The sequence below is a fragment of the Ascaphus truei genome, chromosome 7 (assembly GCF_040206685.1).
Source record: "Ascaphus truei isolate aAscTru1 chromosome 7, aAscTru1.hap1, whole genome shotgun sequence".
NCBI classification, from domain to species: domain Eukaryota; kingdom Metazoa; phylum Chordata; class Amphibia; order Anura; family Ascaphidae; genus Ascaphus; species Ascaphus truei.
This window is the reverse complement of record NC_134489.1, coordinates 84,513,346-84,530,364: the sequence shown is the minus strand read 5'-3', so window position 1 is coordinate 84,530,364 and position 17,019 is coordinate 84,513,346. Positions and strand designations below refer to the sequence as shown.

At 39.7% G+C, this 17,019-nt stretch overlaps 2 protein-coding genes across 11 annotated transcripts in view; one reads left to right on the top strand and one right to left on the bottom strand.

Moving 5' to 3' along the window:
* Positions 1–6,671, top strand: part of TANC1 (tetratricopeptide repeat, ankyrin repeat and coiled-coil containing 1) — a 149,367-nt gene extending 142,696 nt beyond the window's left edge. For 4 of the 5 annotated variants that reach the window (XM_075609307.1, XM_075609306.1, XM_075609309.1 and 1 more), the window contains 4 exons: positions 377–523; positions 1,875–1,946; positions 2,214–2,314; positions 2,667–6,671. In XM_075609307.1, the coding sequence (XP_075465422.1) occupies positions 377–523; positions 1,875–1,946; positions 2,214–2,314; positions 2,667–4,032 (1,686 nt within the window). In that variant the 3' untranslated portion in view covers positions 4,033–6,671. The remainder of the gene's footprint in view (positions 1–376; positions 524–1,874; positions 1,947–2,213; positions 2,315–2,666) is intronic. The other variant, XM_075609308.1, reaches the window with a different exon arrangement.
* Positions 5,781–17,019, bottom strand: part of WDSUB1 (WD repeat, sterile alpha motif and U-box domain containing 1) — a 25,123-nt gene continuing 13,884 nt past the window's right edge. For all 6 annotated transcript variants that reach the window (XM_075609313.1, XM_075609312.1, XM_075609316.1 and 3 more), the window contains 6 exons: positions 16,930–16,963; positions 14,010–14,050; positions 13,271–13,377; positions 12,548–12,742; positions 12,270–12,410; positions 5,781–8,897 (listed from right to left, as the gene is read on the bottom strand). In XM_075609313.1, coding sequence (XP_075465428.1) covers positions 8,713–8,897; positions 12,270–12,410; positions 12,548–12,742; positions 13,271–13,377; positions 14,010–14,050; positions 16,930–16,963 — 703 coding nt within the window. In that variant the 3' untranslated portion in view covers positions 5,781–8,712. The remainder of the gene's footprint in view (positions 8,898–12,269; positions 12,411–12,547; positions 12,743–13,270; positions 13,378–14,009; positions 14,051–16,929; positions 16,964–17,019) is intronic.

The window sequence follows — 17,019 nt, the reverse complement described above, 5'->3', positions numbered from 1 at the left end:
TACGCTGATCTGTTTAGTACTTCTCTCTTTTGCTGTTGTCTGACTTTATTCTTGACAAATCTAGAATGTATTTACCCACTCCTGTTTGGTTCATTTTCCTTTTTCATCAGCTCTTTTGCCTTATTCATGTTAATTGCGGTACCTTCTGTTGGACCAACATAAAGATTTTCAGTGGCTATGCATTGTTCGTGATGGTTACCTTCTTCAGCCACATTGACAAATGCAGCAGAGACACCATTCGATGACACGAGAAACACCAAGTTACATGGTTACAAGTGGCGCTTACCCGCTGGGAGGCTATGACCTGATATTGCTCAACTTGGAGTACCCAAGTGCGTTCAAAATTAGGATAAAATGCCTTACTTTTTTCCTGCAGAAGGGGAAGATGAAAGAAGCTGCACAGCGATACCAATACGCTCTTAGAAAATTTCCACGGGAAGGCTTTGGAGAAGAAATTAAAGCTTTTAATGAGCTACGTGTTTCTCTATATTTGAACATGTCAAGATGTCGCAGAAAAACAAATGTGAGTGGCGAATATTTCAGCTTTATACATTGGTTTGAAGCATCGGTCTATTGTAGTTTAAATTCTTACTGTATAGACGTTTAATACAAGTATGGCATTTATTTTGAATGTTAATAGTACTTTCCATTAGAAAGCCTTGTATGTCTGTAAGGGACAGTGGCTTAAGTGGTTGACTTTCCAAGTGACATACAACACTTCTAAATGTTAACTGCTCAGTTCTTCTTTATTTAGTTGTATTATGGGAGAACATAATAATACATTTTCTAAATCACCATTTTTCATGTGTTCATCATAGAAGATCTAATATCCAGTTCATTTCCAAAGTCCTGCACATTCCAGAAAGGTATTTGGTTGGATGTGGACAGTTGAAGGGTAGAGCTTTTTCACCTAGATTTTAAGTGACATGTTCTAGATTTTCAACATGTAATGAGATTAAATTATTGAGAAACCAACTAGAAAAGGAACATTACTTAGTAAAAATCAAACCGTGTGGGAGTAATAACAACTATTTAAGTGAGGAAACATGTGGGAAACTAGTGATCATCACGTGGTCTCATTTGAAATAATTTATTAAGAGCAGTATTATATGGGATCAACAGACTTAATTTTAGAAAGGCAGATTTTAGTCAACAAAGAATCTACAAGGAATAGCTGTAGTTCTTGCAGGAAAAATACGGTAAATAAATGGGCAAATTTAAAAACGCTGTTAGATGAGAACACTTATCTGCATATACTATTGGGTATTAAATCTAAAAGAAACAAATCCAAACCAATGTGGCTAAATTAAACAGGTAGGGGAACAAATGGAAAGCGAGAGGCAGGCATTTACATTGCGAAGTCAGAAGGAACAGAACAACAGTTGCAAAAAAGCAATCAGATCCGCAAACATTAAAAATGAAGAAAGGATTGCAATGAAAAGCAAGTTAAACTAACAAATTATTCAAGTACATTAATTACATAAAGATTAGAAAATACCATATAGAACCCTTTCTGTGTTAGATGAGCAGGTAAATTATTTGGGATGAGAAGGCAAAGGTATTAAACAAATTATATGCCCCTGTATATTCCACAACTTTAACGAACATTTGGCTACCACATGAAGTGCAAAGGCAGATTTGATAAAATGAAGGTAAATAATGCACCTGGCCCAGATTGCATGCGCCTCATATAAATTAAACAAAGGTTGAACTTAATGGATATACAGTGTCTTTTTTGAACCTCCTCTACTATGGACCTATTTAAACCACATTAAGTTGGCATTCTAATCAGTGAGGCACTTAGTGCCTGAAGGGCAGGCGCTCCAGCATCAAGGGGATTAAGGTGAGCCAAGGTGATACTGATTGTTTTTCAGGAGGCATCAATTCAGGATATGCTGCATTCTCAGGATCCCTCATCTATCTCTTCTAATGTAAGGGAATCTCAGGTATAGGATCTTCACGTCCCAGCGTTATAGACCTGCCGTGTTGGAACTAAATGCCATAATTTCATGTTGCGAGCGTCCTACCTCACTAATTTTTAATTTTTTCCCCCCTGTGTTTTCTTGGTTTTGTGATCTCCCATATTAACACCTCGCTATGCCTGCGGGATGCTTCAGGATGTGGTGGTTGTAGAGTGGACTAAGAATGAGAGATCAATTCGGGCAACTACAAAGCGGTTCTAAAAATGTGTGAACATCTTTATCTCTACACAGGACTTCGGCATGGCTGAGGAGTTTGCTTCTAAGGCACTTGAGCTGAAACCAAATTGTTTTGAGGCATATTATGCAAGGGCAAGAGCTAAAAGAAACAGCAGGTATGTTATCATTGTATTGGCAAAGGGATGGGTTTAGGTGTTTGCTTAAACTACAAATCTGAGAACCTTCAAATATCAAGGTTACATTAGCCCGATTTGGACATTTGTAGACGGGTATCTCTTTGAATAGGTTCTATCCAACTACATTACTTTTATCTCCAAGACAGAGGCACCGATATCTAATTTATACGTATCTATTCATCTGCCTCACCCTCTCCACAACCAGCTTGGTGTTTATAGTGAACCGAATAATAATAATACATTTCGAATGAGTTGTTCTAGTCTTCAAGCTGTGTCTTATTTATATGTAAGGTATCAACGTGCTTTACATGTATTGTCTTCCTTTTTGTAGGCAGTTTGTTGCTGCTCTCGCAGATTTGCATGAAGCTTTGAAATTGTGTCCCAATAACCAGGAGATAAGGAGGCTCCTGTCCCGGGTGGAAGAAGAGTTCAAACAGCAGCAGAGGACACGGCAACAATACCAACCACCTGCACAGCTTAATGTGGACTCTGACCACGAGGAGGAGTCTCTGGGAGAAACACTGAGTAGTCACCTAATTCTTGAAGAGATACAAGAGGAGGAATGTCCTCAGAACGACAACAAATCCTATGCATCCCCAAGGCTAGCACAGGATTTATCCAGCAGCAACAGGATACAGGAGCGTGCTCATGAGAAATACAGGCCTGAGTCTCCTGAGGAAAGTCAAGGTAAAAACGTGTGCTTGCAACAGGTGTTGATTAAGCAGCCTACGAAAAAGGCACAGATAGTAAAAACCAACCAGCACATGAACTCTTTGCAGTCCTTGTCAAGAAGTGGAAGCAGTTTTAGTGGAATGAAGATGCAGGTCTCTTCACCACTTGCACCTACAAGCCCTCTGCCTGTGAGACACTTGGCAAGCAGCATAGGTCCCAGTGCAGACGGGATCAATTCTGTGCCTTGTAGAGCTGCTGCCACAGCTCACACTTCAGTGTACAGTGAAAAGTTCTCATCAGGACATGGTAGTCATAAACAACCTGGTGATATCTTACCTCCATATAAGGCATCCAACTCCTTCACAAAGATGCCTAAAACAACAGAAAGGCTAGTGGGCCATCCTGTGCCTCAAGAGGTCCAAATAGTTTGTAGTGAAAAACAACCTGGAGCATGTTTAGTCACCGACAGCGTGAAAATAGCCTCCCACAGCTTAACCTCAAGCTGTAGTTTTTCAGAGGGTGTAAAAGGGCCAGATGTACGAAGCAAGGAACATAAGTCCAATCTGACTCTAAGTGGTACCGCAGAACAGAGGTTACGCAACATTCCATTCATGGGAATCACGGACAAAAGATCTAGGTCCTTTCAGCAGAACAGTCAATCAAGCCGTATTTGGCATAATCAAGCAATTGAGGGCTTACAAACAAATACCTCCTCCACTGGAACTGTTCAAGCTGCAAATGTTGATACATTCTCTGCCAGGCTGGTACCTGGTAATGGTAATCACAACAAAACAGTGCCACCGGCATCCGGGGGGAATGTCCACAATGGGATGCATGCAAAAGACCTTGATGGTAGAAAGTGTCCAATGTCCAACCACTCTGAAGATACAAGGGTGGCAAAGGCTGTTCCTCAGTCATACCAAGAGGGGATGTCAAGATCTCAGTCTTTCTTAATTAAAGAAACCAATCTAAGTTCTGCGCCCCCTACAAAACCAAAGAGATCATTTATAGAGTCAAATGTGTGAACCATAAGATTGTATACTACAGATACTGACAACAAAAAGGGTCATTACTTGTGTCTTTTTTTTTTATTGATAACTGGTATTAATAGCCTTCTACTTTAATCTGCTATTAATTGATTGTGAGTACATTGATTTTGTGGTTAAAACATTCAAATGGGAGCTCAGGTCTTTTGATTGGTTGAGTCTACAATGGGATGCATAAAAGATGCTGTGATGGCTTTGTGTTGCATTGGAATGCACAGTTGTGATGTAAAAAAAAAAAGTTAAATTGTGACTTTTAACAATTTGAAAAATCACTACTGTGATTTAGCAGTTACTTGTTGTGCACTGAATTCACCTCCTCCAAGTAGGGCCTTCCGGTCAGTCTCTGCTCCCATGTTCAGTGACTATAGCGAAACAAATACACCTTGTACCGTATATGGCGAATATCATTGTCGTGAAATCTAGACTATTTCATAATTTAGGGATACAGAACCTTATCCAACTACAATGAATAGCATATCTCACTGAATTTAGCCAACACTGGGAGAAATGTAAAATTAGAAGCAATTCTAAAAAATTGCAGTGACATTTATCTGCAAATATACTGTTACCAGTAAGGGGAACTTCTTTGGGAGAGAGGCTCTTTCTGCCAGCAACAGTGATATCCTGGCAACTTGCTGTGTTAGTGATATACCGGGCTGACATGTAAAGCTTATTTTTTCAATCAGTCTCTTTCAGAACCATGGTGCCCTCTGTAAAAAATTGAATAGATTGGAGACCATACACGGTGATACATTGTAACAGTATGGCTTCTGGTTGAATATACTGTACATAATTCCTTATCTCACAGCTGCTTACATTAACTGGAAAGTCAGTATTAGAAAATATTATTACACTGATAGTGTTGGTGCCTTCTTTCAAAAAGGAACAAAAACATGGTTGTGTTCTCTTATTAAAAAAGCGCTTCGTTCTTTAAAATGACAAAATAAAAAGCTGGACAAGAACAGCATAAGAGCCATATTCAATAAACGGTGCTAAGCGGAAAGTTTATGGGATTTAAGGTGCCTTACAGCTTAGGACCACTGAGAAAATATGGCCATACATTCAGGATTTGTCCTTTAAACATCAGTGTCCAAAGATTGTTTAATTCTGAACAGGGCAACATTTAGATCTGTAAATGAACATTTTCTAACAGAATACATAATTTCTTATATATTTTATAGAGGGATCATGTTGGGTAGATTGTAATATAATTTATGACCATATATAATTGTTTCTATATAATAAAATAAGTTCCAATATTACATTTTTGTATGTACATATAACCTTATTTTAAATGCAAATGGAATCTATAATGCATGCATTTTTAAAGCTTCAACCATGCTGGTTATTGCACTGAGTAATATATTAATAATGCAAAATATAAGTCCTAACAATTATCGCACTTTATTTTGTTTTACACAAACACCTTTAAGGTGCTACAACAGGGGCGGCCAACGCCAGTCCTCAAGGGCCACCAACAGGTCAGGTTTTGAAGATATCCCAGCTTCAGCACAGGTGGCTCAATCAGTGGCTCAGTCTTCGATTGAGCCATTTGTGCTGAAGCAGGGATATCCTGAAAACCTGACCTGCTGGTGGCCCTTGAGGACTGGAGTTGGCCACTCCTGTTCTACAGTATCTTAGAAGATAATTGTACATTCAGATAGTAAAGGTACAGGAAGAACATTGCTGGAAATGTTTTGAGGAATTTGGATATATTTTTAGATGGCAATAAGCTAATGGTTTAAAAGAAAAGGTATGTTCTTGTTTAGATTGTTTAAATTTCAGAGGTGCATTTTAAAGCTGCAATATCACCCACTCTACCTATTGATTTTATTTACAGAATTCAAACCAGAGGGTCCTAGGGAGCTATACACAAAGTACATGATATAGACAGCACTACACTATAATTAAACAATTGGCAAAAAAAATTGCCTAAAGGAGAGATGCAGGGGTACAGTAAGGGACTGACCCTACTGCCCTCAAATATAACAACCAGACAAAATGGGAGATTCCAGTACGCCATTGGAGACCAAGTCTTGACATATTTTACCAGTGGAGTGCTGGGAACTCCCATTCTGTTTTGGTCCTAGGGGGCTGAACCGAGCTATTTTTAGTACTCCCGGGTACCCCTGATACTCGCCGGTTTAGTTGCCAATGTTCTTCCTGGACATTTAAAGATGACTGCCCGGTTGTACAATGGGAAGCCGCCATGTCACCCCTCCAATGACGTTGCAGCTTCCCATTGACCCACGGGATGTGGTGGTCATTTTGAGTTAAAAACACAAGCAACTAAACTGGGATGCATGGTAGGTGGGATTGCTGCTTTAAAGTGGAACAAAAATATATTCTCCAGAAATGTTTTACAGTAAATTGTGTTAAAATTGGCAAAGTCTTTGTATATACTAATTGTGAAATGTTGGGTTTGCCTTACTTGTATTTTAGGACAGTAGGATATATATATTCTCATGTATGTTCGATGTTACAATTTTCACAATTATGTTAATTTCTTTATATAGCCTATTTATTTTTACAACTCCAATATATGTCTTCATTTGGTTTGTAGCTCTTTTTTGCACATCTACTGTATTTCCATAAGGAATAAAAAAATAATACCATGATTGTTTTTGTATGATAAAGCTACAGTATCTAGATTACTTGTATCAATATATGGAAGAGTCGGGTCTGCTTTACCAAAGAAAATACTAAAGATACAAAAGAAGGGATCAGTGGAAGACACAAACACACTCATGGGTGTTTTATATTTGCTGTACATAAAAAAAAAAAACGAAGGTACCCAACAGTTAGGCTTATTGCAATCTGCTTATTGCAAGAATAAGCATTGACATGTTTGCTTATATCAGATGATGGGGTGGTTGACATGCTTTATCATTCATAAACTGTTTAGGTTTTACACAAGTCTTGAATTGCTGTAAGGCACTGCAGGAGTTTGGTTGCCATGAAATAATTATTTGGGCTCCAGTATATTTATTTAATTGTTTATCTTACTCGAGAAATCCCACAGGCTGGAAGCATACTGTAAGTACCCCCTTTAAGATGTTTATGGTTTTACTAGTTGAAAAAGTTAGAATGTTTTATTTTGGGTTTTCATTACGTGTGATGTTTGCTTACGGCTGACATTGTATGATGGATTCAACACAAGACAGAAACACTGCACTGTTTAATTATGAAAATATATTTACATTAAACATTGAAAAAAGTATTATACAGTTAATGAAGATTTAGAATATTTTTCTTTATAATATGCTCCAAGGGACGAAGACGCATGATAGGTTATATTAACCTCTTCATTGCTGGAAGCCCTTGCAACTCCACTGCCTTGTCTTGCAGGCCCCAATGGCACTAAAGAAGTTAAGATTATCTAATATTAAACACAATATTAGGTCAAGAGATCAAACACAAACAGTTGAGTTTTTACAGCCTTCTAAAAATAACTGAAGTGATTTATTTAAAAACACATTTTCATAGTTGATCATTTAGGGTTTTGTTTTTTTTGTTTGCCTGATGATCATCAATTACAACACAATCAAATAAAGACCACTATTGTTTACCAAGGCCAATAACAACATCCCAATACCAGTGCAATGCCACAGTCGGCCTGTAGAATTTCTTAGAGGCCTCTGAATGGGGGAGTGTTCACCAACCAAGTGTTTCCTCGACCCTTATTCGCCCCTCCCCTGACCTTATCAGAGAGCCACTAAAGTTGTGGGGGGAGGCAGGGTTGGGAGGGACGACTATGGCTGTACAAACACTTGCTGATCACACAGTGATATCACATAAAAAATGGAGTAGCCAGAAGAAAACAAACCGCCTCACAAAAAATAGTTCTCAATCCAGATGAGAATCCTTAAACATACAACTGGAATTGTTTTCTATAGAGGTTGAACTAATCAAGAAATCAGCAAGAATACATCCTGTGAGTGAATTATAGCTGTCCCTAGAACGTGGTCCCCAACCCTATGTGACATTCTGAGGAACCCCAACCCTCTCCAATAGCGCGTCTGAGATCACATGCATTGTAAATTCTTCTGTATTTGGTACAATTTTAAAATGACCTGAAAATATCAGGGAACCCTTTAGGGATGCCCGGGGAACCCTGGTTGAAAAACACTGCCCTAGAAAGTAAGAATCATTGTCCATAATTATATTGTATACGATTGTCTTTTCCTCTTAAATCATGGATATTAATTTTTCAAGCATACCACTGGAATTTGTTTATTTCGGCCTAGCAGGGATTGCATCTATTCATTTAATCAAGTAATAAACCCCCTCCCCAGAAAATGATGGGGCACCACTGCAGTTATAAAAGGATTTAGAAAAGATCTTTGTTTTTCAATTGTTAAGAGATTTTAATAGTAAAGCAAATGTCCAAGGTTCACATTAAAGCGGCATCCCACACTGACCGCAATTTTATTTAATTTTTTTTTACTTCTTACTAATGCTCTGTTCAGGAGATAAGGATTTTAAATATTACATTTCCAGAAGGTTAAAATTGAGTTCTCCCTGTGGCCCAGTGAAATCTAAAGGTTACCATGGTAACCGCAGATGCTAGACATTCAGAAAATTATGATTTTTGACCTTTTAAAACATTTTTTTTAAATAGGGACTTTTGGAGAGGATTTCTGCTTCAACCCCAAAATGTTACATTTGTGCTGTGATCTGGTTAGGTTTGCCATGGTTCTGTGTTTCTAACCAGTGGTTTAGAGCCATTTTCAGTGTCCTGTTTGGTGTAAGTAGAAGAGTTTGAAGTGGAAGGTTAGTCATTGGGCTTGTCCTCTTTGTGCTGATCCAGTTCTCTATTGCTTTTTTTTCATATGAATAGCCATCTGCAAAAGTAAGGAAACGAACTTAGTAAGAGAATACGAAGAATACAGTCCAGATCATCCTATCCATATTTGAGCAGTGAAACGTGTGGGAGCAGTGCGGTCTTATTATAGCATAACTTTAATGGACAGCCACAGGAATCACTCTGGCCATTATTATCCCTGATTGATTTATAAAGCTGTAACATACTGCAGTGCAGAATGATAGGGGTGGTTCTACAGCACATTAGAAATAAAACATGCATGAAATATTACTGCATTAACAGACTGGTATAATGTTTATCAAGGGCTCTGGTTGAAGGTTTCTCCTTCCTTTAAAAAAAAAAAAAAACTTGCCTTAATTAGTGTTGCTGCTTTAATCTGTGCCTTTTCTTTTTGCGTTTTATTTTTAAGGGCTGATGTTTCAGGAGATATAAGCGTTTGAAATATTAAGTGCCCGGGTGATTAAAATGGAACTCTCCCCGCAGCCCATTGTCATCTAGAGCAGGGTTGCGCAAACTATTGTTGCTACGCCCCCCTGCCTGCTCTTCCCCGGTGCTCGTGCCCCCCCCCCCCCCCTTAACTTAGTGCGGCGTCAAATAATGCCACGGGGTCATGTGACGTCCTGTGACCCATCACGTTGCCATGGAGACGCGTCCCGAAGCCGGCTGAATCTACAATAAGTTGCGGCCCCCGGCATTTAATTGAAATGCTTTGGGGAACCGCTGTGCCCCCACCAGAAAAATCTCACGGGGGCATGCACCCCTGGTTTACAGGTTACTAAAGTAACCGGCCCAAAATGTTGAGACATTATTTTCTCTTACAGAACAAAATAAAGTTCTCAAAACACAGCTCTCTCTATTTGTATAATAGCTTTTAAGAGCCTAGGAGCTGAAATCAATGCGGTTCAGTTCTGAGGAGCACCTGCTTCGCATCCATGTAAACAAATTAAAAAGAGGGAGCTAGGCACGGATTACACCTTGAAGAATATAGTCTGTTCAAGAGAACAAATAAATCAAAGGCAAATAGATATGTATATCTTAATACTGGTGTTGCGGGCCTCGTTAATTTGGCAATATGCCGATGTCTCGGACACAAAATGTTTGTGTATACAGGCATACCCCACATTAACATACGCAATGGGACCGGAGCATGTATGTAAAGCGAAAATGTACTTAAAGTGAAGCAGTACCTTTTTTCCACTTATCGATTCATGTACTGTACTGCAATCGTCATAAACGTGCATAACTGATGTAAATAACACATTTGTAACATGCTCTATAGTCTCCCCACTTGCGCACAGCTTCGGTACAGGTAGGGAGCCGGTATTGCTGTTCAGGACGTGCTGACAGGCGCATGCGTGAGCTGCCGTTTGCCTATTGGGCGAGATGTACTTGCTCGCGAATGTACTTAAAGTGAGTGTCCTTAAAGCGGGGTATGCCTGTAATTTAAATCAGCGTGGTCAACTCCAGTCCTCAAGCGCCACCAACAGAGACTTGGTATTAGAGATATCCCTGCTTCAACATAGGTGGCTTAATCAGTGGCTCAGTCAACTCAGTCTCCAGTGCTGAAGCAGGGATATCCCCAACACCTGACCTGTTGGTGGCCCTTGGAGGACTGGAGTTGGCCACTCCTGATTTAAATATTTTCCAGATCTGAAAATCTATTTTTCTTTCCTCTGCTTGTTTTTTCTATACTAAGAACCACACAACCTAGGCATGGTTGCTATTGGTATTCGCTGATGCGCACACATTGCATTACAAGGTAACATATTTAAATCCTTCCCTGACAGTTCCTACTTCATTATTCTTTAAACGGTCCAACCTTTCAGTGGCATCAGAGATACGAGGACAGAGCAAGGAATTTCAAGAGTAGAAATTATTTGCAATCATGGAATAAATAATTTCCCCCCAGAGCGTTTGATAAGCGCGAGAAAAAAAAAAAGATTGAGCAGATCCGTCTTATCATTAATTACATTTCAATGTGGGCTTCAAATTGTTTTGTGAAAGTTCATCACGAAGCTGTCAAAAGGAATAATCTGAGTTGCTTGCAAAAGTCTCCAGTTGCCCAGAAGCTTTCATGTGTAAATAGGGAGCTAAGAAACAGTGACGTGACTTGTTCGTAAATTGCAGTTGACAATCTTGGTCTTAAATGCTCACACGTTCCTTGAAAAATACATTAACCCCTTGTATTGCAATGCAAGGTGTGCAAATCTATGGCAGTAAAGCTGATAATATGAATTATAATGAGCACCCATGTTAGACCGGCAATTCTGCACTCTTAGGCTGCGGACATGCTAGGAGTGTGCGCGCACAGTGCGGTCAAACATGTGGTAGCCTCTGCGAATGTCCAGAGTGTGCGCTCCGGCAATCTCAAGGCTGGAGGAGATACAATCTTTTGATTTTGCCGCGTGACGGCCGGGTCACGTGCGCGGTTCCGCCAATGAGGGCGAACCACTCACGTGACGGCCACGCCCCCAAATTCCAGTTAGAGCTGATCTTGGTCGCTTCTCCTCTTCCATGCCGCACATCGCCTCTGCGGCATGCGCGGCGTGACGTTAGCACACAAGCAGTATTGAGAAACAACCACTTCTTTTTTTTTTTTTTCTAACAGTGACAAACATATTTAGATTTTAAATGAATGTCATGTAAGCGGTTTACATATTGTGATTGAACAGTGAGAGGCGTGTTTGCACACTGCGTCGTTATCTCTTGTACAGAGCATGGCAGAGCTTTTCTTCAAACTGCAGAAGACTTTATAAATAAAGTGCCCCATGGGGAAAAGGAGATATGACCAACACAGGAGTGGCCAACTCCAGTCGTCAAGGGCCACCAAAATGTCAGGTTATAAGGATATCCCTGCTTAGCACAGGTGCTCAATCATTGAATGAAACACTTGTGCTGAAGCAGGGATATCCTTAAAACCTGACCTACTGGTGGCCCTTGAGGACTGGAGTTGGCCATTCCTGCTCTACTGTATACCAAGTAACTTCTAAATAGATTATGGCAACAAGCAACTAGTGTTTAAAATACTGCCTCCGTTCCTAGTCTTGTCTCCCTACTTATTTGATCGAGATCAGTGTAGTAGTGTTGGATGGATCTTTTTCTGCAATGGCAGATATTGCACTTAGGATATCATATCAGGGACACTCCATGCAGACTAGAAGTAAACAATAAATTGACACCGTTATGGCTTTCTTTTAGTGTGCATGTCATGCAAGTCTCTTGTCTTCATTCACTGCAAAAGCACATTGTACTTAGAAGTGTACCTGTATTTTCAAGGTACTAAAATGTGAAGAAACATATTCTGTAATACAGACCCCAGAGAGATCAGAAGTGCAGAAAAATGATCTAAAATCTGGTAACGCTGCTATTTAGGTAAATCTTTACACTGTACCTGATGCAATGACTGGATCACACATTATTTCCCTGGTAATAGGACACAGGAATTCATCTGGGATGTCTAACGAAGCTGCCATCATCTTGCTTTTCAGGGCCTCAATTTTTCTTAAGATTTTATTGCGTAAACCTAGAGACTCTGGCAAGGGATTAGAAAAAACAATTAGTGCAGTGCAATGCCAGGGGTTGCGTGTGCATGTGCGTGTAAAACACAGAAACACATCAGATTGAACTAAATACTTGTTATATACACCCCTTACTGATATAAGTGCTTACCTATCTTCAGGTCATTCTGCAGACTTTCCTTTGTGAGGCTCAGTAGTTCTTTGCCATCAATATTATTCACTTTGAAAAGCTGTTTCATGTCTGTCAGGCCTCCGTCAGAAAGCCAGGCTGTGACATCTTCCTCTGACCAACCTTCAACATGGGTCTCTCGCATTCTTCTTTCACTCTCTCTTTCTAACCTGCCGACTGAAGAGGAAACCACACCCATGACAAGGCTGCATAAAGACTAATTCATGTCAATATTACTGCAAAAGGTGTTCTGTGTTTACATTAACAAGACCACCTGTGTCTTGGATATCTTAATACACCTAGTACCGTACTATAATGCATCATTACAGTGAGTGATAAAGATTCCGATGTAACTTTGCAGCACTGCAGTGAAAGTGAGTGAATATTTTCCCACAGCTATTGATGAGGACAAAGATGTAAATTAAAGATATATAATTTAATGAGGGAAGAATTTAAATAAGAGCTATATTATGTGTTTGGTTTGTAGGTAATACTATTGAATTATAGCTCAGTAAATCTCACTATAATAATGCAGCTCATTCCTCCTTTTCGCATCTTCAGAAAGAATAAGGGAAGAAAATGTATGTTAGTGTGCCACAGGTCCAGCATTGTTAATTTCTTTTAAACGGATATCAGTGAACCACAGCTATCGGTAATGCCTGACATTCTAGGGCCCAACATACTGAGAAGAACGCTGGTACTCGCCTGCTAAATCATCTGTTTGTCCCAGTTTCCAGATTTTTACAGTATTGTCCATAGATCCAGTAGCAAGTAGCAGATGTTTTGGTGCTAAGGCACACGACGTGACATATCTAGAAGAAAAGGAAACGCTGTATGATTTCAATAAATGAAATAAACCTTGCAGTAGTTCTGAACACAGCAGGAACAAAGCAACAAGAGATATGTATCATACATTCCAGTCCTGGGAAACCTTAGCCAGTGCTATAGGGCACGGAAGACACTTTGTTTTCTCACATTCACAATGCTAAGGTCATAAAAAAAATAGTGTGTGGCACTGTTTTTAGAAACCGTACTCTAATAAATATATTCTGCTGACAGCAGCGCTCTCAGACGGTGCTTTGTAAATGAAAGGTAAGGATTTCGGAGTTCAAATAAATTATGAATGCCTAAACTAAAGCGTATGTGTTTTAAAACGGAGTGATGCTAGACCAGAGTTGTCCAACTCCAGTCCTCAAGGGAGACCAACAGGCCAGGTATTAAGGATATCCCTGCTTCAGCACAGGTGGAGATGTTGTGTTGCTGTATCTTGCCCATAATGTTGGGCTTTATCAAGCTTTGTTCTCTTAGCCAAGTGTAGTTGGCATCAGCCTACAGAATAAAATGTTATCGGACACGCAGGAGGCAAAAAGTGGTTCTAAAATTACTTTCATTGTAGGAAACCTGGTTAAAAAGAGGTTAATTCATTCAATTATGAAACACTAACCGGGTGTGATGAGTCAAGATATAAAGAATGCACCCAGTTTTCTGTAAAAAAAAAAAGAAAAAAAATAAGTTGAATATGTTCCAGACACCTTTTGTGCAGTTAAGTTTGGAATACTAATTTAAACAGAAGTGGCAACTCTCGCCTGGGCCTCTAATCTTTTATATGGTACATCCTATGTTCAAAGATGATCCTTTTCTTTTATAAGATATATTTTTCTATGTGTTTGTGTATACCTAATGCACTTTTCTTTTCTTGCAGTTTTGTCTAATCTGGATCGGGCCATCTTTGCATTAGTAATATATATATGCATGTAGGTAATCAATGTACGCAAGCTGTCAATACTAATATTCAGGACAACAAAGCCAATTTAGGTTTCACAAAACCAATATTCGGATTTAATTGACAAAATTCCATACTCCGAGGAGTGATCTAGGAAGAAAAACTTGCACTGCATATACAAGCACTTGCTATTTAAAATCAAATAGTCCTAATATACATTCAAATGGGGACTGAAATATTGGCTTAATACAATTTTATTTAATACAATAAGTGTCCTTTTCTCATTTCTGATTACTCGCACTGGATACGGCCCCAGGTTTTTATTGCACCCAGAAAGTCCCTTTATACAGTAGAGTTGGCTTTGTGGATTCAGTTCAGCACTAAATGAAAATGAGTGATTTAAAAAATCTCCCACTGTATATATATGCTTCATTGACAATAGACAGTCAAAGGGCTGAGACATGTCTAAGGCTGCGCTTATAGTGGCGGTGCTGTTGCGTCGCGGCAAATCAAATGCATTGTTGCCGTTGCGTGCGCATATAGTGCACGCGACGGCAACGGAGCGACAGTGCTACCAAAAATGTGGTAGTCACTGTTATTTTATTTTTTCGGCGACTGTCTCCCCTTGCGGCCAATCGAGAGCTTCACCGTGCCTCTGCCTGCCCCTTTTATGACGTCGCTTGCCTTGCAGCCAGCGATGTCGCCCAAAACTAAAGTGCAACTCTAGCGAACGGCGACGGGTAACGTCATCGGTCGCGTCGCCAGCACTATAAGCGCGGCCTAAGAGTTGTTTAAAGGGTTGTGAAGACATCTGTTTTTTTACAGTATTCATTTAGAAAGTTTGCATAACAATATAGTAACAAATGAAAGCTCACAGGAGTTATTTATATGTACAATCTGGCCTAGTTGGAGTTTCCATGTATATTTGGGTATACATTTAACAGTAAATGAGACCATCCTGTGTACCAGGCTCCTTCTGAATAACAAGGTTGCCATTTTCTGGAACAGCTCTCCAGAGAAGCCTGTGGTCAGGGATACAGTCACATGGCTACTGGGAACGTGTGAGAATCTTTAAGAGAATGTTGTATTCCAACGTCTGCATTTCCACATCTTAGACTGGCAACCACGGCTGGTCTCCTTTTATGGGTTTAAACCAAATACAAACATAGGTAAATGTTAGCAAAAAAACACTCTTGCTCAGCTGAATTGATCAAATATTAGTAAATGAGACGCAAGAACAGGAAAGCGCAAATGACAAAGAAAAAGCACTGTATGCTGCACTCTCATAATCAGAAGTAATAGAGTAATGATACAAATGAATAATGAACTTTTATTGGATATATTAATAAAATAATGTCAGGCTAATAAAATCAAAGAATAAGTGAAATAACACACACGGGTTAAATGTGTGATTACACCAAGGGCCGTATATTTGATACTGGTATCCCAATACTATAAGCACACCAGCATTTAAATTGTTAAATGTATATAAGGCAGTCCAGTAAAATTGAAAACAGGCCTGCTTTCCTAGAAATTGCCTGATGGCTTGGACTAGTCGAAGAGGTAAAACAATAACTACAAGTAAAGCTCTGATGTATAGCCCCTGTTAGGGTAGCTAATATGAGTGCTTCTGTACTAGTCAGCTGTGCAAAATAGCGGTGTACAGGAGCACTTGGGTAAGGAGCCCTTGAGCCTTGAGCTAAACCCTGATCAAATCATAAGGGGAGAATAGAGGACCCTATAATACTAGTCTGCTAATGTTGAGGCAGTCAGAGGATATTATACACTCTTTGACAAAGCGCCCTTCGGCGAGAAACGCAAGAAACGCGTTACAGGTTTTCTTTAAAATTTTAGGCTGATGCCTCAATAAATCTTCTTTGTTTTTCTCAAGCTGCCTACAGTTCTTTCATTGCAGTGCTCCTTTTCTCTCTCAACATTTTCGTACCTGCTTTGCTGCAAAGGATGCGCGCCGGGATGTCAGGACCGCCCTTCCTTGGTTTGTGTGCATCATTCATGACCACTGAAGATTAGCTGTAACATTATGGATATATTTACTTTCACTGCGGGATTATTGCCAGACCTTGCCTTTGGTTCCAGCTGGTGATCATGGGCTTCGTCCAGGCATATATATCTTTCCCGATCTATGGTGATTACTGTCGTTTTTATTATCCTTCAGCAGCCTGGTCTAGCTCGTGGCCATATAGACATTCCATTTTTTCAGGGTTTAACACACCTTATCTCCAATTGCCTGTTTTGTCAGAGTTTTGTATGTGCCTGTCACTGAGGTGATTCCTCTACTTGCTTCTGTATTAGTCAGCTGTGCAAAATAGCAGTGTACAGGAGCACTTGGGTAAGGAGCCCTTGCAGCCCTGAGCTAAACCCTGACCAAATCATGAGAGGAGAGAATAGAGGACCCTATACTAGTCTGCTAATGTTGAGGCAGTCAGAGGATATTATACACCAAGATGCTTCCTTGCTTGTTCCCCATCGGTCGCGCTACCGACCAGAGAAGCAAGTGAAGTGTCAAATTGCCCTTGGAGAATCACACGCTGACGTGATGACGCCAAATACAAACATAAGCATCACTGCACATGAGCATGCATCATGTAATATAATGATCACTTATGTAGACAATACTTACAACGTCATAAACTATTACAGACTTGTCCACAGACCTTAAAATAAACAAAAAAATGACAACTTGTGATACATGATTGATCGATAGCTACAT